The sequence below is a fragment of the Ptychodera flava genome, chromosome 17, assembly GCF_041260155.1.
Source record: "Ptychodera flava strain L36383 chromosome 17, AS_Pfla_20210202, whole genome shotgun sequence".
Classification (NCBI taxonomy): domain Eukaryota; kingdom Metazoa; phylum Hemichordata; class Enteropneusta; family Ptychoderidae; genus Ptychodera; species Ptychodera flava.
In genome coordinates, this window is record NC_091944.1 from 38056462 (window position 1) to 38075569 (window position 19108).

Below are 19108 nucleotides of genomic sequence, written 5' to 3' on the forward strand. Positions count from 1 at the left end.
TTCAGAATGGTCACTCCAAATAGTTATTCACATAGTCTGAAATGCCACCACATTGTACTATAATGTCACCATCATGCATCTAACCTGTGATGGTTTTGAATTTGTAGGAATCCTCCAATGATAATGACAAACATGATGATGGAGAGGAACCAGACAAAGATGCTGAGAATGTTAATGCTGATGAAACGGTAGAAGCTATCAAGGAAGAGAGTGGTAAGTAATTACACTGCTACATTCTGTGAAAAAAGTACTAAGTCTAGCTGACCAATTCAGGACCCAGCTATAATAGTTTGCCCACAAAATACATAAAGTTAAGGCCTGTGTTTACACCACTATTCATAATCCTTTTAATAGAGGAATATTTTAGATGCCATTTTACCATAGGTCTACTACTGTAGGAAGTTATTTTCCTCTCAAAAAAGATGTCACAATTCTTTATAGTCTTTGCAAAGTCCTTTCTACCCATTTTGCTGAAAGTCTATTGAAAACAGATCCCCTAAGGTACACTTCCCTTCGAAGACAGCGTTCAAATTGGACTGATCACTGCCGTAATCATATATCCAGTTCACTGATAAAGTAACAATCATTACACCAGCTACTATGACCCATCAATATCAGATATACCATATGTACATGTACCAGTCTCTTATAAAGCTTTGTGTTGTTACTTTTGTCAGGTAACAATGATGGTGTAGTCATGGAAACAGAGTTTGCAAATATTCCCGATGAAGCCAATGTGATGGAATCAGCTAGTGAACTCAGTGAAAGCAGATATGCCTACACTGCTGATACATTACCCAATATAACTCCACAAGAGTACACTCAATATACCAGAGCATTGGTGAAAATAATGGTTGGAGATAAAGTATTGCAGGAATGGATAACCAAAGGTATGTCTGTTCATCTTTTTTAATCCTTTCAGTTCCCTGCTGTAATATAAAGTACCTTAAGTACTGGAATTTATGTCTGAGTATGTTGTACAGCGGAGGTCAATTGTCTGAGATATGTAGCATTGAGAACAATACTGAAGTATACAATGTATGAGGACATATATATCCTAATATTTTGCAAAGAACCTTATTATTATACACCGTTGTTGAATTTTTGAGAGAAGTCTACAAGTTTCTATTTACAGAATACCCAGTATTTACATTTGGTTGTGTAATGGCAAGTACACAACCAACGTGTCAGCTATAGCTAGGCATAGAACAAAAATTCAACCGATGCAGTGTAGTGCACAAGAAGAAATTGTAATTCAACAGAATTACTTCACATCATATTCACAGGTTTTGGACTGATCTTCATTCTCTGCATGAATTACTGACGATGAGATGTTTTGGAAAAAATAGTGAAATCTTGTTTTGGTTTCACTGTGTTTACACAAAACTTGTGAGGTCAAAAGTCATATAGCGTCTAATATCACCGTAACTTATTGGACTATGCGTTGATGAAATTTGACTCACTGTCCACTGGTACTGAAACTTACCGTACAATTAAACTCGATAGGTTACAGACATAGGTGTATAATATTACCGGTAGAATTAAAAAACAAGAGACTACTTGCTTCATTATTTATTGGACAAATGGTCACCTGCTGTCAGCAAATTAATTTCTGTCAAGGGTCTGTAGCCTTGTGGTGAACATATAGAGTTTCAAAGTCTGGCCGATTTTTCTTTGCCATGGCTGTATTCATTTCTGTGTTTTGAGCAGGGACAACAAACATTATTGACATGTGCACAACTATTGTATTGACAACTGTTATTTACAAGGTAAAAGCTGGCTCTCGAAATAAATAAATAAATAAAAAAATAAAATAAAATAAAATAAAATAAAAATAAAATAAAAGAAGGCCTGATTACAGAGCCATCTGAATGTCGATAATTTACATGTACCTCGTCAATCTGCATATAGAAAATATCATAGTACTGAGACCACTGTACTCCATTTACATAATGATATCACCTGTGCCATTGGTCAACAGAAAGTTGTTTTGCTTGTTATGCTTGATTTGTCGGCAGCCTTGGATACTGTTAGTCATTATCTTTTGTTGCACAAACTTCGTTCAATTGGCATTACTGGATATTAATGTGCTATAATGGTTTTCTTTATATCTCTCGAACCGTGATCACTGTGTAATTCTCAATGGTGCTGTGTCCGCCACCAAAAAATTTGAATGTGGGGTCCCCCAGGGGAGTGTACTCGGCCCCATTTTATTTACATTATACACATCATCATTAGCTGAATTGCTCGTTGATCGCGGTGTCTCACATCAATTGTTTGCGGATGATACGGGGATTTACCGTACATCTCGTTTGAGGTTGATGACTCTGCACCCGCCATTGCTCAGATTTCTGATTGTATCAGGGGTGTGCAGTGTATGATGTTGAGTCACTGTTTGAAGATGAATGACACTAAGACGGAGTTCATCTGCTTTGGAATTGGAACGAGGCATTCCCTCTCCCGTCTCAGGCCTGTGGATGTTGCAATAGGCGGCTCCCTCATGAGTTCGGCACCAGTTGTCAAAAATCTTGGTGTTCTTCTCGATAGCCAATTGATGATGGAGCCGCATGTGACATCCACATGCAGGAGTGCATACTTCCATTTACGGAATATAGCTCGCATCTGTAAATTTCTCCCACGTTTGTCACTTGAAAGGCTCATTCATGCTTTCATTTTTCTAAGTTGGACTATTGCAATGTATTGTTTCTTGGGCTTCCTTTATGTTTACTACGGAAACTACAGCTAGTTCAAAGTAGCGTTGCTCGCCTATTGTCTGGCTGCCGCAAGTATGATCACATATCTCCAGTTTTAAGATCACTTCACTGGCTCCCAATCGAGCGTAGAATTGAATTCAAAGTCTTATTACTGGTTTATAAGGCACTTCATGGTCTTGCGCCTATCTACATTATTGACTTTTTAACACCCAGGAGTAAAACACGTTGTCTACGTTCTTCAGATTCAGGCTTGCTTGAGGTTCGTTCACGAGGTCTTCTTTCATATACAAACTGGCCTTCAGCCATGTCGCTCTGCGTTTATGGATTGATTTACCGGCTGATATTAGAATGTGCAATACCATCGATTGTTTTAAGAAACGTATTAAAACGCATCTTTTCCGCAAAGCTTCTAATTAATTGTCTTTTTAAGAAATTAAAAATTTTCCTGTGCCTGTTTTTAGTGTCAAGGGTTTGTTTATTTTTTTTTTACATTTGCGAACCGTTTAGAGCATTTTATGGATTTACGGTATAGAAAAATAAAAATTATTATTATTTATTATTATTAAAATCATACATTGAAAGCTGATGTTTACAAGATAAAATCATTCTATTGGATCTGCCTTTCAGGTCTAAGTCCTCGTGAAATAGAGAATGCATCAATCCTGCAGACATCATGGCAGAGACCTCCACTGCTCATTGATCCCTACTTACAAGGTGTTAAATGGATGAGGAGATCCGTGAAAAGAAGAAACAAACTAATAAACGTTGACATGCAAACAAGGTCAGTATATACCTGACATTACTACATGTACAACTTCCTATCAAAACTTTAATACAAATAAACATTGTACTTGAGTTTCAACTATGTAAATGAGAGGAACATTTCTGTCAAACGTAGTACCAAATTTGCAGAACATATAACAGTTGTTGCAAATTTGCCACAATCGTGATTGTGGTAATAAGGCTGTAATATCTGCTAATCATCTTTAACTCCTATATTTGTGTATGGGAACTGATGTTATACCACTGTGTCTGTCTGTGTGTCACTCTGTATCTCTGAACACAATTTATGAAAAACTACTGATTCAACTGAAATTTTGGAATATATTATTATATATATTAAGTAGTATCTCTTATCAAACAAAATTCATGAAAAATGGGCGACTGTGTCCCTTTAATGTTGACTTTGTTTGCATTGCTGTGACAATAATTCTGTTGCAATGTCCGAAATGGCCCTGCCTATCAGAATCATCCCATTTTAGAGAGACATCAGCATTTTTCACAAATTCATGGAACTCTGGTAGTCTGACTGTATTTCTGTCCAAAACATGTATTTGTCCGGCCATAATACGGGCTGACCATAAAAAAGCGATGTCTAAATTTTGTAAAAAAGACACTTAGTAACTGTCGCTGATTGTGTGCCACTACCAGATGTTTGACAAGTATGACTTTCATTGTCTGAATGTCCATTGAAATGGCAAGCGTACCACTCCATCATAAACTATTAGCCACCTTGCATCAACAGGTGAAAGGGTTACTACGAGATTTAAGAGTGTCATTGGTGGTATGCAAATGTTGCTCTGGTGGCTTACCAGAATAACCTCCCCCAGCTAGTATTTAATGGAACATACCTTTGTAAATTACATGTACATGTGCATTGTGCTGTAAACTTGAGACACCTATGGTTAAAAAACAAAAGTGACCTGCAATTATTACAAATCTCACACAGGTATCATTCATAAAAGTAAGATTGGATTTAGTGATAGGAGTATTTAGAAATGTTACAATGGATTATCTTCAGAGATATATACTCTGATAGTGATGTACATGTCTGGTCTGTCTAATGGCAGTGCCTCAACTCAGTCTTTGTTATAATGGTTAAAATCTTTCTGAAAGATCAGCATGATCATGTCTGTAGATGTTGCGTAACATTTCCTTGTTTATTTGGTCTAGTTGAAGAGGTCAAGATGGAACACTACTCCTGTACAACATCATAAAAGTCCAAAAATACAACAAAGTTGTACTGTCTTATTTCATGTTTTCAGTATCATCAGATAAAAATTGATAATCATCAAGTCATCAGCATTCATTGTCAGTTCTTGATTTCTATGTTTGTAATTCTGTCAAAACTTGAAATCTGTCATATAGTGGAGCATTTGTACAACCAGTCAGTCGTTTTTCATTTGCATAACCAGTCAGTGAAGTTTTCATTTGTTGGTCATGAGATGACATCCTGATGCAGGACAAATGACACTTATGCTGATATGACAGAGGAATAGGAGATATTGGATATAACTGCCAATTGTCATCACAGCAGTGTGATCAAAAACATTTATTTATTCTCTAATTTCTGATGTGTGTGACTTAAACCTTTTTCATATTTTTATTTGTTTTGCATTTTCCCCATCTTTTGGAAATCATTCAATGTAGATTGTAATATTCTCTAATTTCTAATGACTGTAAACCTTAGATATTTTTATTTGTTTTGCATTTTCCCCTACTTCTTTCGGAAATCATTCAATGTAGATGGTATGTATACATATTTTTCCCTTTCAATACAAACTATTCTCTTTGACATTTCATGATGTAGTGCATGATGGGGTTGACAATAGTTAGATACGCTGAAAGTGAAAGGTTTAATGTTATCTGTTAAGGTGAAGGCAGTCAATATTTCCATCATTCTCCAACAAATACATCTGATATCTTAGCATATTAGCATCTTTTTATGTTTTGCCCATAAATTTCACTGAATTAAATTTTCCTTTATTTTGAATTAACCTATTTCAAATATGGATAATATTTCAGTAACATCTTCCCATAAAATTCTGAGAATATAAATCATTAGGTTCAAATCATATTAACTTGAAATATGCATGATTTCTTACAATATTTAGCCCTGTATATATCATTTACTTTTACTGATGTCACCAGATGCTTTGATAATGTCTATTTTCTATATTATTAAAAAAAAACTTTCATATTGGTGGTTGGTTTGTAACGTTTGTGAAAGCTTTGAAACTTATCGAAATATGAATTAGATAAATATGCAAGCTAGATACCATGCTTGACATTATTATCTGTGTACTGCTTTCATCCTTGTAACTGGATACAAGTGACAAAAATGTCAGAGTGTATGAAAGTAAAGTTGACCAAATCAATGGGAAGTGGTACCCTACCGATGACAGGACTGTGTGATGCAGTGTTTCCTGTCCAATCAGTTATCATGATGGTCTCAGATGATGAACTTATTGTAACTCTTAGTAGTCTGATCTCATTGCACAATAGATCAAGAAAGAAATACAAAACCAAAAAGCATCACATTTGCAACTTAACATTTTGGTAGCCAACATATTCAAGTGAAGGTCTCAGAGAGCTGGAAGATAGTATGATATAATGTCTCTTGGCAGAAGAAAATCACAAGTCAGTAGAACAAGAAAGCTTCATATGTATGCTTTTGAATAGATATTTAACTGAGTATATTCTATGTCAGCTTTCAAAGTTTCAGTATAACATTATTCAATATGACTTGTTGAAATTTAAAATTTTACAGTTTTAATGCAAAATGCAGAGGCTTTAAATCTCATCCAGTAAGAGTTGCTAGCACCTTGTGTAATGCTTACTGATAAATCTTGCTAATATTGGCAGTGTTAATATTTAACATAAATTTGTAAGTTATTCAGTAAGGAGATTGAAAAGTTTAAAAGTTCATAGACAGAAAGGTACCAGTATAACATAACAAGCCTATCTGTCTGACTGGTGTCTAATACTTTAGAAATGTGATATTTTTCAAAATGATGTCTACCATGTCTCACTGACAAAATATAGTAAGGTACAGAAAGTCAAAATGTTGATTGGAGAATAGTGTGACAGAAGACTCACAATTTATTTATTTACGATACTGACATACATAGCTATACATACTGAGACATTGTGTTTATTTTATGTTCTGTTTAAGATGAAGACTTAATTCCTGTGTTCATTGATGTCACTACTTGCTCTCAAGCAATTTTGTTGATCAAAGACACAACTGTTGCCTTTTGAGAAAAATAAAATACAGAAAATGATTGAATTTCTTAGCTTCTAAACAAACAGACATTGTCCTTACAGGCGGCATCAAGAAGTCCAAACATATTCCAAAGACAAATATGAATTGTAAGCACTCTTCCCCTACTTTGAAAGTATTCCCAGAGTTGAGATTGCTATAAGCAATAGCAAATTTCAATTATCATTGTGTATGTTATCAGCTTCATTTTGAAATTATAATAGAGTGTGCAAGCTTAAGATTCAAGATGTCAATATATGATATATGATCTGTAGGAACATTTATTCAACATTTATTTAAATATAACCATTAAAGTTTGCTGTGTGGATTTTCAACTAACTACTAAGTAACACTCCAGCACAGTATGCATTTACTGCTCACAACAGTTTGACTTCCTTCATGAGCACTTCCTTAACATCCCACTTCTAACACTTGTAAAGTCAAATTTTGAATACTCATTATACTGTTTGAGTCATGACCAACTTCCTCTGTTTTCTTTTTTAGTGAACACTTTAATCAGTTGATATTTTTGAAAATGTGTGTTGATTCATATTGTGTTTGCCATATTCTGGGTACTTGACATTTTGATATTGGTATGCAGAGTTGCAGTTACTGTCCAATTGATAAATTAATCATACTCATTAATTTAATTATTGTGACCTTTTTTGTTTGTTTGTTACATAGCCTTAGTGAAATGAAATGGGGGTAGGTACCTTGCTTGTTAGTCCATTTGGACAAAGACCTTGGGACAAATAGTTTTTTTTTATGTCCATCTATCTGTACACATGTACATCTCTTGAATTGTAAACTTTCCTTGGAGATGACTGGACTGTTTTCTTTCCAAGTTGAATAGAACCCTTGTACAAGGACATAACCCAATCATACATGGGCATGTTGATTTGTTTCACAGTACAAACCATTGTAATGTGGCTGTCGAGCAGCCACTGTTTTAATTTTTTCACATCTGGAGCTTTAACAAAGACATGCCTGGACTGATTTGTTTCAAAGCTGGTACTAAGACAGAGTCCAATACCAATGCTAATAGAACCCAAAATGACTGCAAGGGGGCCATTTGTTTAATTTTTTCAATGTCTATAGCCATAATTGAGATATGCCTGGACCAATTTGTTTGTTTATTATTGGGTAAGAAGACCAAGTGCTATGGCATACACATGCACATCGATGTGTTTTTATGGTACAATCCAATGTGGCTGCCAAGCAACCAACTGTTTCAATTTCTTCATATTTATAGAGCTGTATATGAAAACTAAGGACAATTCAGGACAGATCTGTTTTTAAAGTTAAACCCTATAACATTCACCCTTATTGATGTTTTTGGAGACATATCCCAGTATGGACGTCAGCCGGAAATTTTTCTGTAACAACACATTTTTCCATGTCTAGCACCACTACAAAGCAATGCTGATTTATGGTTGATATTTTGTTCTGTTATAAAATACATTGTTTAAGTATTTCAAAGTGGGAAGTGGTAACATTAACAACTAATTGGCATAAATATGAACCTTACCTTTTCAATATTACTCTAGAAAATGGCAGTTTATGGTAGAAAATTGTAAATTGAAGTAAGATAATATGGCTTTACTCACGCTAATATCAACTTACCTGTACAATTATGATTACTTGAATTTTATTGCCTCACACTTTCATAATTTGAACACCAATGTCACAGCTAGGTCACCATTCTGCCCTGGTATCACATTCCAATATCACACCTAACTGCTTAACCCTTTAAACCCGGCTCGGACATAAATGTCCGATGACATCATAGAGTACCAGGGGGTCAGGGTGCAAAGGGTTAAGATATTGCCACTTTCTGCCACTATGATCATCATTATCCCATTCTTTGAACATAATTTATGCAAAAGCAGTCATTTTATGTCATTTTGACATGAAATTATCAATAGCAGTTTCTATTATTATCAATCATTGCAACTGTATTTTTTCAATTTGACATGGTAGAGTTTGGGTCAAAGTTTAGTTATTCCAGCTATAATTCAGCCCGCATGACAGCCATCAGTGACACAAAAGCTACTCAATGCACTCTTATGATAGTGTAAGTAGTTGTGCCATACCATTGTACCTTAAAAACGTAAATTTAGTTATCCATGATGAGATGTATAGCCATTGGAACATGTAAGATATTTCCAACACACAAAGTAAAGAGGTAATTCAATTTGGCACTGGATTTTTAGCTCACATTTGGTATATCAATGTGAGGTTATCGTATAAGCTGTATCAGTTCATTTGCATCCATTTGCATGTCTGTACCTATGTATGTATGTATGTATGTATGCATATATGTCCGTCCATCCATGTCAAAAACTCCTAAACTGCAGCACCTACTGTCTTAGTATTTGGTTTACAGGTGCACCTAGGGGTGGAGATGTGAATTTGTTCAAATGAACTTGTCAGTGTCAAAAATATGCAAATGAGGGGAAAAAAGGAAAAACCCTGCAAATTGCTAAAACTCTGTAACCGTTGGTCCGAGAGGGTTAAAACTTGGTGTACAGGTCCCTTTAGGTATTCTAAATTAGGTGTTTAAAAATTGGGATGAAATTTGCATGCTTTTATTTTTGGGGTAATTTTTATAACAACTGGAAGTTGTGATATTGTGGTTACCTTGACCTGTGTCGGACAGTAAACATTTTCCGTAAACGATAAAGAGTCAAAAACTGCTGAACAGACTGCGTTGATATTTGGTACAGATATTCAGATCATGTCCAAGGTTCCGATTCCTAAAAATGGAGCCAAACGGAGCAGTAGTTAGATAGTTTAGGGAAATTGCTAACCCCACTTTTTAACTATATCATAAATCTTCCAATGGAGATGATGTATAATGTGTAATGTTTCAGGGGCAGTGTAGGTTGGGTACATTTTCAGTTTAATTCCACTGTTACTGAATTTTCTACACCTGGACAGATAGTTCTGTCTGGTTGATATTGCCCCTGAGGCCATCTTCGGCCCAGTAAAGTGATGTATTTGTTAGCTTTGATTAAAGTTTGTTTGCGGTGTATGATATTGAGTATGTATGTACGAGTGCTTCATAAACTCTACAGGCATTGTCTTCATAAAAATTGTAAGAATAAGATCAGCTATTGACCTAAACTGTTTAGAATGGGGATTTAGCTGAGCAGATATGACTGTGATGTCTTCACTAGATGACTACAATGCTGTACACATTGTGAGTTTTAATCTGATAGAGAATTTATCAAATTCCTAAAATCTGGTGCAACATCTCAATTTGATAGTTTCTGATAGTTTTCAAGTTTGATTTGTAGCTTCCTATGGACGAATTTATTCAAAAAAAATAAGATGTGTGCAGAATTTGCAAATGTAAACTTTTGGTTAATTTTCTCACTTTTAGTCCAAAATTTTATTGAAATTACCAGCCTGATTGCATGAAGGCATGTAATTTCCTATGGACATTTCCATTCAGAGATGTTTAAAAAATGAGAACATTTGCATATGCAAATTTTTGGATAAATTGTAATATAATTACAATCTTTCAGTACTTGCTGAACTTTGCTTGCGAAGTTGTACTATATATAAAAGAAACTGATGTCATGTTGACTGTTATATTTTTGTATTTTCATGAAACTGACATTGAGTTCAAGTTTCTTTATCTTCATTAGTTGCAGCTTATAATTTCATGTTATTGTAACTTTGACCCATCCATCATTTCTAATCATGTGTTTGTAGGTTTGACCCATCCATAATTGTACAGATTGAGAAAGCTATCCTTGGTGGCTACCCTGTGTTACTTATGAACTGTGAACCACATGTGGATAGCATGGTCACTCCTCTAATCCATCATCGAAATACAGCCAATGAAAAAGATGAGAAAGAAGGTATGTTACAACTCTTGTGCTTCTTTTGAAATTATTGTCCTTTGACTGTGTCTGAGGATGCAAATAAGCTCTTCAGTTTAAACATGCATAAATTCATGAGATAATTGAAATACAGGAACAGAAAAGCCTGGGCTTTTTGTTGAAAACCTACAAAACAATTCTCAAGTCAACACAATGGAATAAATATCTTAACACAGTGCTGTGCTGAGCTAAACTTTAGAACACTGCTGAATTTTACTGCATGAGATCATGAATATTAGTAAACAGATGTCAGAAAAAGTTGGTGAAAGAACAAAGTTTATGCCCATAATCTAGAGATGGGAAAAGTTTTCTGCACACAAATACTTTTGGATGCTTGTATAAGTCATCTTGATTCTTCAATAAATCTCAAATGATTTCACAGAACTATTTTCTATTGAGATATTGTACTATATCATTGAAAGCACAAATCCCTGCAGATCTTCAGTGTCAACTATCATATCAAGCCAGTCACCATCTCAACATTACTAGTGTTTGTATTTAGCACTTTTAATTAAACCTTGCACTGATATACCAAATCATTAGTTGCACTTATTTAGTAATAATTTACCCTGAAAGTTACCACAAGTAGTTACACATGCATTGACAGCATTGCAAAACACAACTGTAAATAACTATTTATGGTCATCCCAGTCCTTGTTGTCATCAATGATCTTTATTTTTCTCTGACATGAACATTGATATCTCCAGTTAAAGTGAAAGGGAAAATTGAACATAACTTTTCCCCGTGTACTAAGTCAAGGGGGAGGGGTGATGGATTAGGCTCCGTCTAACCATCATCTTTTATCTAACATTACTCAGACATGCCTGGATAAATTTCATTCAAATTTGGTACAAGGATATATGAGATACACATCGACATCAATTTATTTTGTAATACGGCCCAATGATGGCGACTTTGTTACAGTTTTGTTACAATCATATCCAGAGCCATTACACACATGTATGAACTGAGATTTTAACTTGGTACAATGATAATGTAAAATGGCATATATATGCATGCAGAACATGCAGAGATTCACATTGAAGAAAATGAAATAGAAAAGTGCAGGATTGTTTGCCGTATACACACTAATGGAAAGTAGATGAACTGACTGGAACTAAAAATAAAATAAAAAATGCCTGTTATTGCTCCAATTTTGTGATGGAGCCATGGCCAGAAACAAATCTTTAATCTTTTCTTGGCCTTTTGATCTATAAAATTAAAAGACAGTGTGAAAATACAGCAAATAGGGGATCATGTACACATTGACTGATACAATTACATTTGTTATTGTCTGAAGTGGTAGTTTAAGTATCACTATTGATGAAATATCGTAGGTACTAGTATTTCCAGGAAACACTGAAAATCTTGGCCAATTTGCAGTTTGGTCTGCTTGGAAGAACACAGTTGCAACGAGCATTTAATTTGTAAATTGTATTTTCTGAAAGTAGAGACACTAATTTTTCTTCCCTTTCCTTCTCCATCACAGTTTTATAAATTTTTTAATGTTATAACTAAATATTTTTATCATAAGTACACTTCATTTTCCCTATATCATGTATGGTAATATAGTTTGTAATATCTTTAAAAGCCTAGTAGTTGTGTGCATTACATATTAATAAAAGGTGATGATGTGTTAGTTTGTTTGTATTTTCTCTTCTCACTGACATTTTACATTTTATGTTCATGTAACATAAATCCTTCATGTTAATTCTGGGTATCAATGTAAATGAATGTGTGTCATTATGGTGTATAATTGTGCATGCAGCATTACTGGCCAACTTTGACAACTATGTGGATGGACTAATCAACTCCATCATGCAGGCCCGAACTCAGACCAATACTAAAGAAAAAGAGAGAAATAAGGATGAAGGTATTCCTGTCAGTTTGTCTTCCCTTCATCTTCATCATTGTAATGAATATGAAGGTGGAAAAACCTGAAATTGTCAGACACATTGGCTGGCCCACCCCATAGCCACTGCTATTTCTGTGTCAGATTTCTACATTGAAGTATATAAGTGCAGAATCTGATAGAGAGATAAGTGTGAAGGCAATAACCTCTTAAATCGATGTGTCTGGGAATAAATATGATCAAGGCATTTCCTTACCTCTATCTAACCTAAGATTTTTTTCTATTGGTTATAAGGTGTAATAAAAGCACAGAATGCAAAGTTTATTATTTTGGTGGAGGGATTAATCAAAATTAAAATATTGCCATTTTCTCCGTAATTCGTAAATTTATTTCTCCAGAAAACCAATTGGATATGTTGTAGCTATAAAAAATTAGACAAGACAGATTATATAGAAGATTTTTTGTTGACCAAGTTTTTAGATACATTTCATAGATATTCATGATTGTCATGACTACATGATACATGATTGTCATTGTTACATATTGATTATAATATTTTTGTCAAATATTGGGAAAAGGTTGCTCCTGGACTAACAGTAAAGTTTGTTGAAAATGGCATTGTTTCAACAGTTTGTTGAAAATGGCAGTATTTCAACAGTTTTTTTTTCTTGCATTTTGACATGTAGTCAACAGAATGGTACTGCACAGCACATACAAATATGGTTATATTGGCTAACTAGTAAAAGGGCATAACAGCTTTATCAACAGGCTTTGCACTATAATGTTGTTATATACTCAATTCAAAAGCAGTAATTGAAGAAAATATGTAAGATCAGCAGATCTGGTAATTATTGCATTGCAAAGGTTATTAGATCTGCTAGTTTAATACTGCATTGCATAAGTTATCTGTAATATTAACTTGCTTCTTACATATACAGTGCCTATGCAAGACCCACATTACCACTCAAAAAAACAAGTTCAACTTGATGGTTTGATGACCAGACGTTTCCATTTTCTACTTTCAAACATTTCCACTAAGAGTTGGGAACGGACGACACTGTAATATAGTTGCCAGATTTCTCCATTTTTCAAGGCTGTGATAGCAAACATAACTGACCATTAAAATCTTCACAAGTATTTTATGTATGATATGTGGGTGTTACATATAGGCACTGTAATTATGTCTTAATAATAATTCTATTTAATTTTAATCATAAGCTCATAATTGTGTACATATATAAAATATGTAAATAGTGTTGCCGCTGTACATAATGCTATAAATGGAACAGTTGAATCATGTCATATTGTCATATAAGTTCAGCAGACAAAATAATTCTCAGATCAAAATTTCCTTCCAAAAATTAAAAAGTGGCAAGTGTTGATGTCAGATTATAATGTAAGTTTGGATATACAATAACAATTGAACAAAACCTGTAGCCATTGCGGCAAATTTGCCACAATCCAAACTGCAGTAATATTGTTGCAAACTGTCTTCATATATGTAGTAGTTTGTATTGTTTCACTGTGCAGCAAAATCAAAGAAAGTTGCAGTAAAAACAAAACAATAAAAAGTACTGGAAATGCACCAGTGACAAATGATGTGGCAAGGTTTGTTAGCCTGAACAGAAGGTTGCAACATTGCTGCATATATGTCACTGCAATGCCATATAATGTCACTGGCTTCAGACTATGCATATATTTACTGTAGCCATTGAATAATACCTCAGTCTGTGTAACATCGTGATGCTGTCAAGGTACCAGTCGAAGGGCTGAACTTTGGTAATAAACCTGACATATACCGGTATGTCACAAAGAATTGCCATGGTTACTGTGGTATTCCTATTCTTCTGTGGGTGTTATTAATATCTGTGAATAGTACGCAATTCACAGACTGTGCAAGATTTTAGTTCCAGGTTCATGCAAGGAAAATTGAAGAGAGAAGAAATTTACTCAAAGTTCACACATCTTATAAATGAATCTTTCCAAGTCAGCAATTGAGTTATGTTTGTATATACAAAGAGTATTAGAGTATAATAAGCTTCTCATTTGTCTGCTAACAGTGGTGATGATAACTTCATGTATTTAGTACAGTATAATATGAAAGAAATCTGTACATTACATGCTGATAGGGTCACAACCAGAGAAACATGTAGGTTCATGGCTGGCCATGTATTAAACAAAGTAAAAAAATACAGAGGTAATCATTGATTCTTACAAGGTTGGCATGGAGACAAGAATGTCATAGTTTAATTTTGGAGAATTGAAGTTGTTATTTCAATTACTTTGTGAATGTGAGGATGAGAGGTAATAGTTACTGTATGCACAGACAAGGCCATTGTCTGTGCTGTATGTGGGTGAACTTTATACTGAATGATTTATGGTAAGCATTTCCATTTGCAGAACCACGAATGATTCGTTACTCCAGCCGCCGTCTTCTATGCCATGAGAATTTCCGCTTGTATATGCAGACTAGCAATGGCAATGCTCTCTTCAACCCCGAGGTGTCATCCACTAGTACTCTCATTGGCTACACTACATCAGCTGAAACACTCCAAGATGAGTTGCTGAGCCGTGCTTTTGCTAGAGTCCGTCCTACGCTTTACATGGAAAGAATGAAAGTACTGAAAGCTGTTCATCAACACAGAAAAACACTCTATGTAAGTTTTATGAAATATGCAATACTGTGAAAAAAGGCAGTTCTAAGAAGTAACTTTCAAATATTCATTTGTAACGTTTCTCAAAAATTGTTGTGCATGCGTTTTCTCACATGTTGACAGAATTAACAGGAGAGTATGCTACAAAAATACTTTGTTTACCTCACCATTAGAAACATATAGCTTGTTGCAGGTAATCGATCCTTATATCAACTTTTTACACATTTACCTGAACTATGACAAGCCCAATAGCTTTCAAATTTACTTTTAAGTTCCTTTGGATGACCTCATGCATGATTGTTGACAAAAAATTCACTTTATAATGTCACACTTTCATGTAGATGTAAGGATGCTGTTATAAGTCTCATACCACATTCTAGGGCCACATTTTCTGTAACAATAAAAAGTTATAAACCTCACATATCATCAATGAATACTTGTTTAAATTGACGTTTAGATAGGGCTTAATTTTCAGCCTGTAGATTTCCAATATGTATATGAAATGTTATTGATATTGTTAAGTGAGTAAATTTTAACTCTGCAATAGAATCTCACAGTGATAATCATCTTTAAGATACAAATGTGAGCTGTTTCAGTGTCCAAGAAAGGAAGTTGTTTCCAATACTCTTTCTTATGAGTGCCAGTTACAATGAAGTTATTCTAATCTAAAATTGCATGAAATGGATTGAAACAAGGTCAGGTAGCATAGGCATATAATGGTATGTTTATCTGACCCACTTTTCCATTTTCAGATGGGTTATAGTTTAGTTGATGTGATCACTTTTTAACACTTTTTCTTTCTTGATATCATTACAGGACTTAGAGAATCTGCTGATCGAGAAACTGAAAGGTGAAAAGACTGACATTTGGGAGCAAACAGAGTATGTTTCTGCCATAGTTGATGCTAAGGAACATGTGGCTGGTAAATTAGCAGAAGCACAACAGATCCTTGGAGCCCTGGATCAACTACAGGATGAACTTCTCCCCGTGGCAAAGCGAGCAGCATTACTGTTCTCTGTGTTACGCAGCTTGGAAGGAATACAGCATGAATACATCTTTTCTCTGCCATTCTTTATTGCATTATTTGACAAAGCTGTTGGTGAAGACCCACCACCTGAAGAAGAGGAAGAGCAATCAGATGATGTAAGTTTATTTCAAAAGTTAACATGAAACAACATGAAACGACTGTGCTCCTCTATGGTATGCTAACTGCATACCATGGTCTTCATTCCTCCATGCCAGTCTGTCAAAAGGTTGCCAAAGTTTTTATCATTATCATCACCACAAAACAATTGATTAAAGACACCATTTGGATAGAAGTGTCTCAAACAGTATGTTGCACTTAAGTCACAGATACAACAGCCAAGCCCCCAAAGATTCCTACTACAAACATTCTCATCATCTCACTTGATTATGTGTGATTCCTAGGAAAAACTACTGCTTACAACAGCAGGCAACATAGCTACAGTGCTGTCAACCCCGTTGCATAGAACATCTTTGTACATGATATTGATAATGAGTAGGCAACATAGCTACATATGTAGCTATGTTGCATAGAACGTCTTTGTACATGATATTGATAATGAGTAGGCAAACAACATGATTGACAGCAGGCTTGAGATTGAATCATATTATCAAAACAAGAATTACTCATTTCATGTTTAAGATAAGAAGTGGAGTTATCATTTAAAAAAAATATTGATGTACGAGATGAAGATGTATAGATAGTACAGCAATGTTTAATTCTTAACCCTTTCAGGCCTAAACCCCTATATATAGGGGTAGTTCTAGTAATTTACCAGAAAGTCTGGCCTTAAAGGGTTGAAGGCACTTTTCGTGATCTCTGGGATCGCCTTTGTTCTAGTCTGTAAGAGGACTTTGGAAGTGTGATAGCCTTTTGTTTTCCATTGAAATTGTAATCTGGTGGGTAAATTTTCTGATGAGACAATCTGGAGCCAACACAGGCCTGTAAATTAAGTGCACGCTTACCTGCCTGTGTTCTGATGGTAGTATGTCGGAGGACAGATGTTTGTAACATTGTCCTAATAGTAGAACAAAACACTATCCAATACTTATGATAAAAATGTGAAATACTTTGCAATATGGATGTCATTACAGAGTCTTTGAGTCAGACTTTGTAACATTGTCTTGATTGATGGTAACTGGGAAGCCATTCTAGAGTTCAACATATGCTATGATGGAACACATCCACTTAGTACCGGTATTCTGTGTTGCCAGGACAAGTACCATGAGTCTTACCTGCCATCACATTTATTGGTCATGCATAATTATTTATCAAACAAGTTATTTAAAGTACAAATTATTGGTCCATCAGACCAGTGAATTTTGAAATTCCATTTTCCAAATTATTTGTACCTGTCCTCAGGCTGCCAGATTTGCTTGCCTCTTCATACAGTTCATGATTTGACTTGAAATTTATTCAAGAGCAAAATATTGTTATAGACTTTAAATAATATGAAAATGTTTTTTGGCATCACAGGATGGTGAATCAACCACAGAGGATGAGGTACATGCCATGATGGCTCGTCCTGTCAGTGTCTCAACAAAATGCTCCGATGATCAAACTAATGCAGAAGATCAAGAGAAGAAAGATGAAGACAACTATGCTGATGAGATATTTGATGATGATGATAATGCTGGCGGCGGTGGTGATGAGGGTGGAGGTAAAAATGATGACAAGCCTTCTCCAAGAGCTGATAAATGAGATGTCATTTTAACAATGAAAAATTACAAACATTATGAAATAGTTGCTCAATATATGTGTCAAAGAGGAGTTTTATGCAGGCTACAGCACCATTTAATAATTCTTGGCATTGGGATAGCTCATTTCTTGGCTCTTTCCATGTTCACCTCTATGTGTGTATGTGTGTGTCTGCAGCTGTGAAATTAGGTATACTGGTTCCTATAGGGATGACCTAAATTGTAGTTGAGAAGTGAGCAAATTGTGGCAAAATCTGCAGTGTAGTATTTTTAAGGGTATTTTTGTGATTTTTGGTCAAATAATTATATTTTTCTACTTATCTGATTGCTTTAAAATTTGGTATACTGGTTCTCCTAGGAATAATCTAGCTGAAATGGGTGCAAATTATAATGAAATCAGAAGTGAAGTATTGTAGAGGCCATTTTTGTGATTGTTGGTCAAAAAAAATCATGTACTTCACAACTACTGAAATTCAGTATTATGGTTCCAATGGAATTGAGATGCATGCTAATTGTGGGGAAATCTGCCATGTAATATTTTTTTGACTAAATTTGTGAATTGTGATTTGCAGTCAGAAAGTCACATTATTTAAAGTATTCATCTGAGAGCTTTGGAATTTGGTATGCAAGTCTATCAGGAGAACAAGTTCAGATGTCTTCAAATTGTGAATAATTCTACAAGTTTTAGATTTTTAGAATATTTTTGCTAATTTTGGTCAAAAAATCTTATTTTTTTAAACCTACTTTTCAGATGTCTTTGAATTTTGTATGCAAGTCCAAAGTGATGACATAGTTTTAAAATCTGCAAACTGTGATGAAATGTGCAAGGTTTGTAATTGAGCTAGTTCAGGACCAGCAAATTTGGGATGGTAGAATTATTCAATACATTTTTGAGCTTCTATTATGAACTATATGTGAGCAACAGTGTCATTGACATGATTTTTTATAGTGTCTTATGCGATGTTGTTTTTTTTACAGTGCACCACAATCAATGTTGAAACCATTTGGTATTTACATGTTTAATGAATTTTCGTAATGACACACAGTTACAGTTATCCATTGCTGTTCAGATCATTATTGTACATGAATATTTTACATCAACTTTTCACTGGTTGGCCTGGTAAACTTTACATTGATTATGAAATACTGAAACCAGTCTTTCTCTTGATGAATATATTTTTATCAACGTTTTCCCAAGCTTTTTGTATGTCTGATGCATTCCTTTGTCATTATG

General features: G+C 34.7%; 1 protein-coding gene across 1 annotated transcript in view; it reads left to right on the top strand.

The window, feature by feature from the left end:
* Positions 1-19108, top strand: part of LOC139116263 (uncharacterized) — a 138247-nt gene that overhangs the window by 96141 nt on the left and 22998 nt on the right. The window contains 8 exon segments of the mRNA XM_070678856.1: positions 108-213; positions 678-890; positions 3342-3495; positions 10477-10625; positions 12416-12520; positions 14900-15156; positions 15970-16296; positions 17654-17837. Coding sequence (XP_070534957.1) covers positions 108-213; positions 678-890; positions 3342-3495; positions 10477-10625; positions 12416-12520; positions 14900-15156; positions 15970-16296; positions 17654-17837 — 1495 coding nt within the window.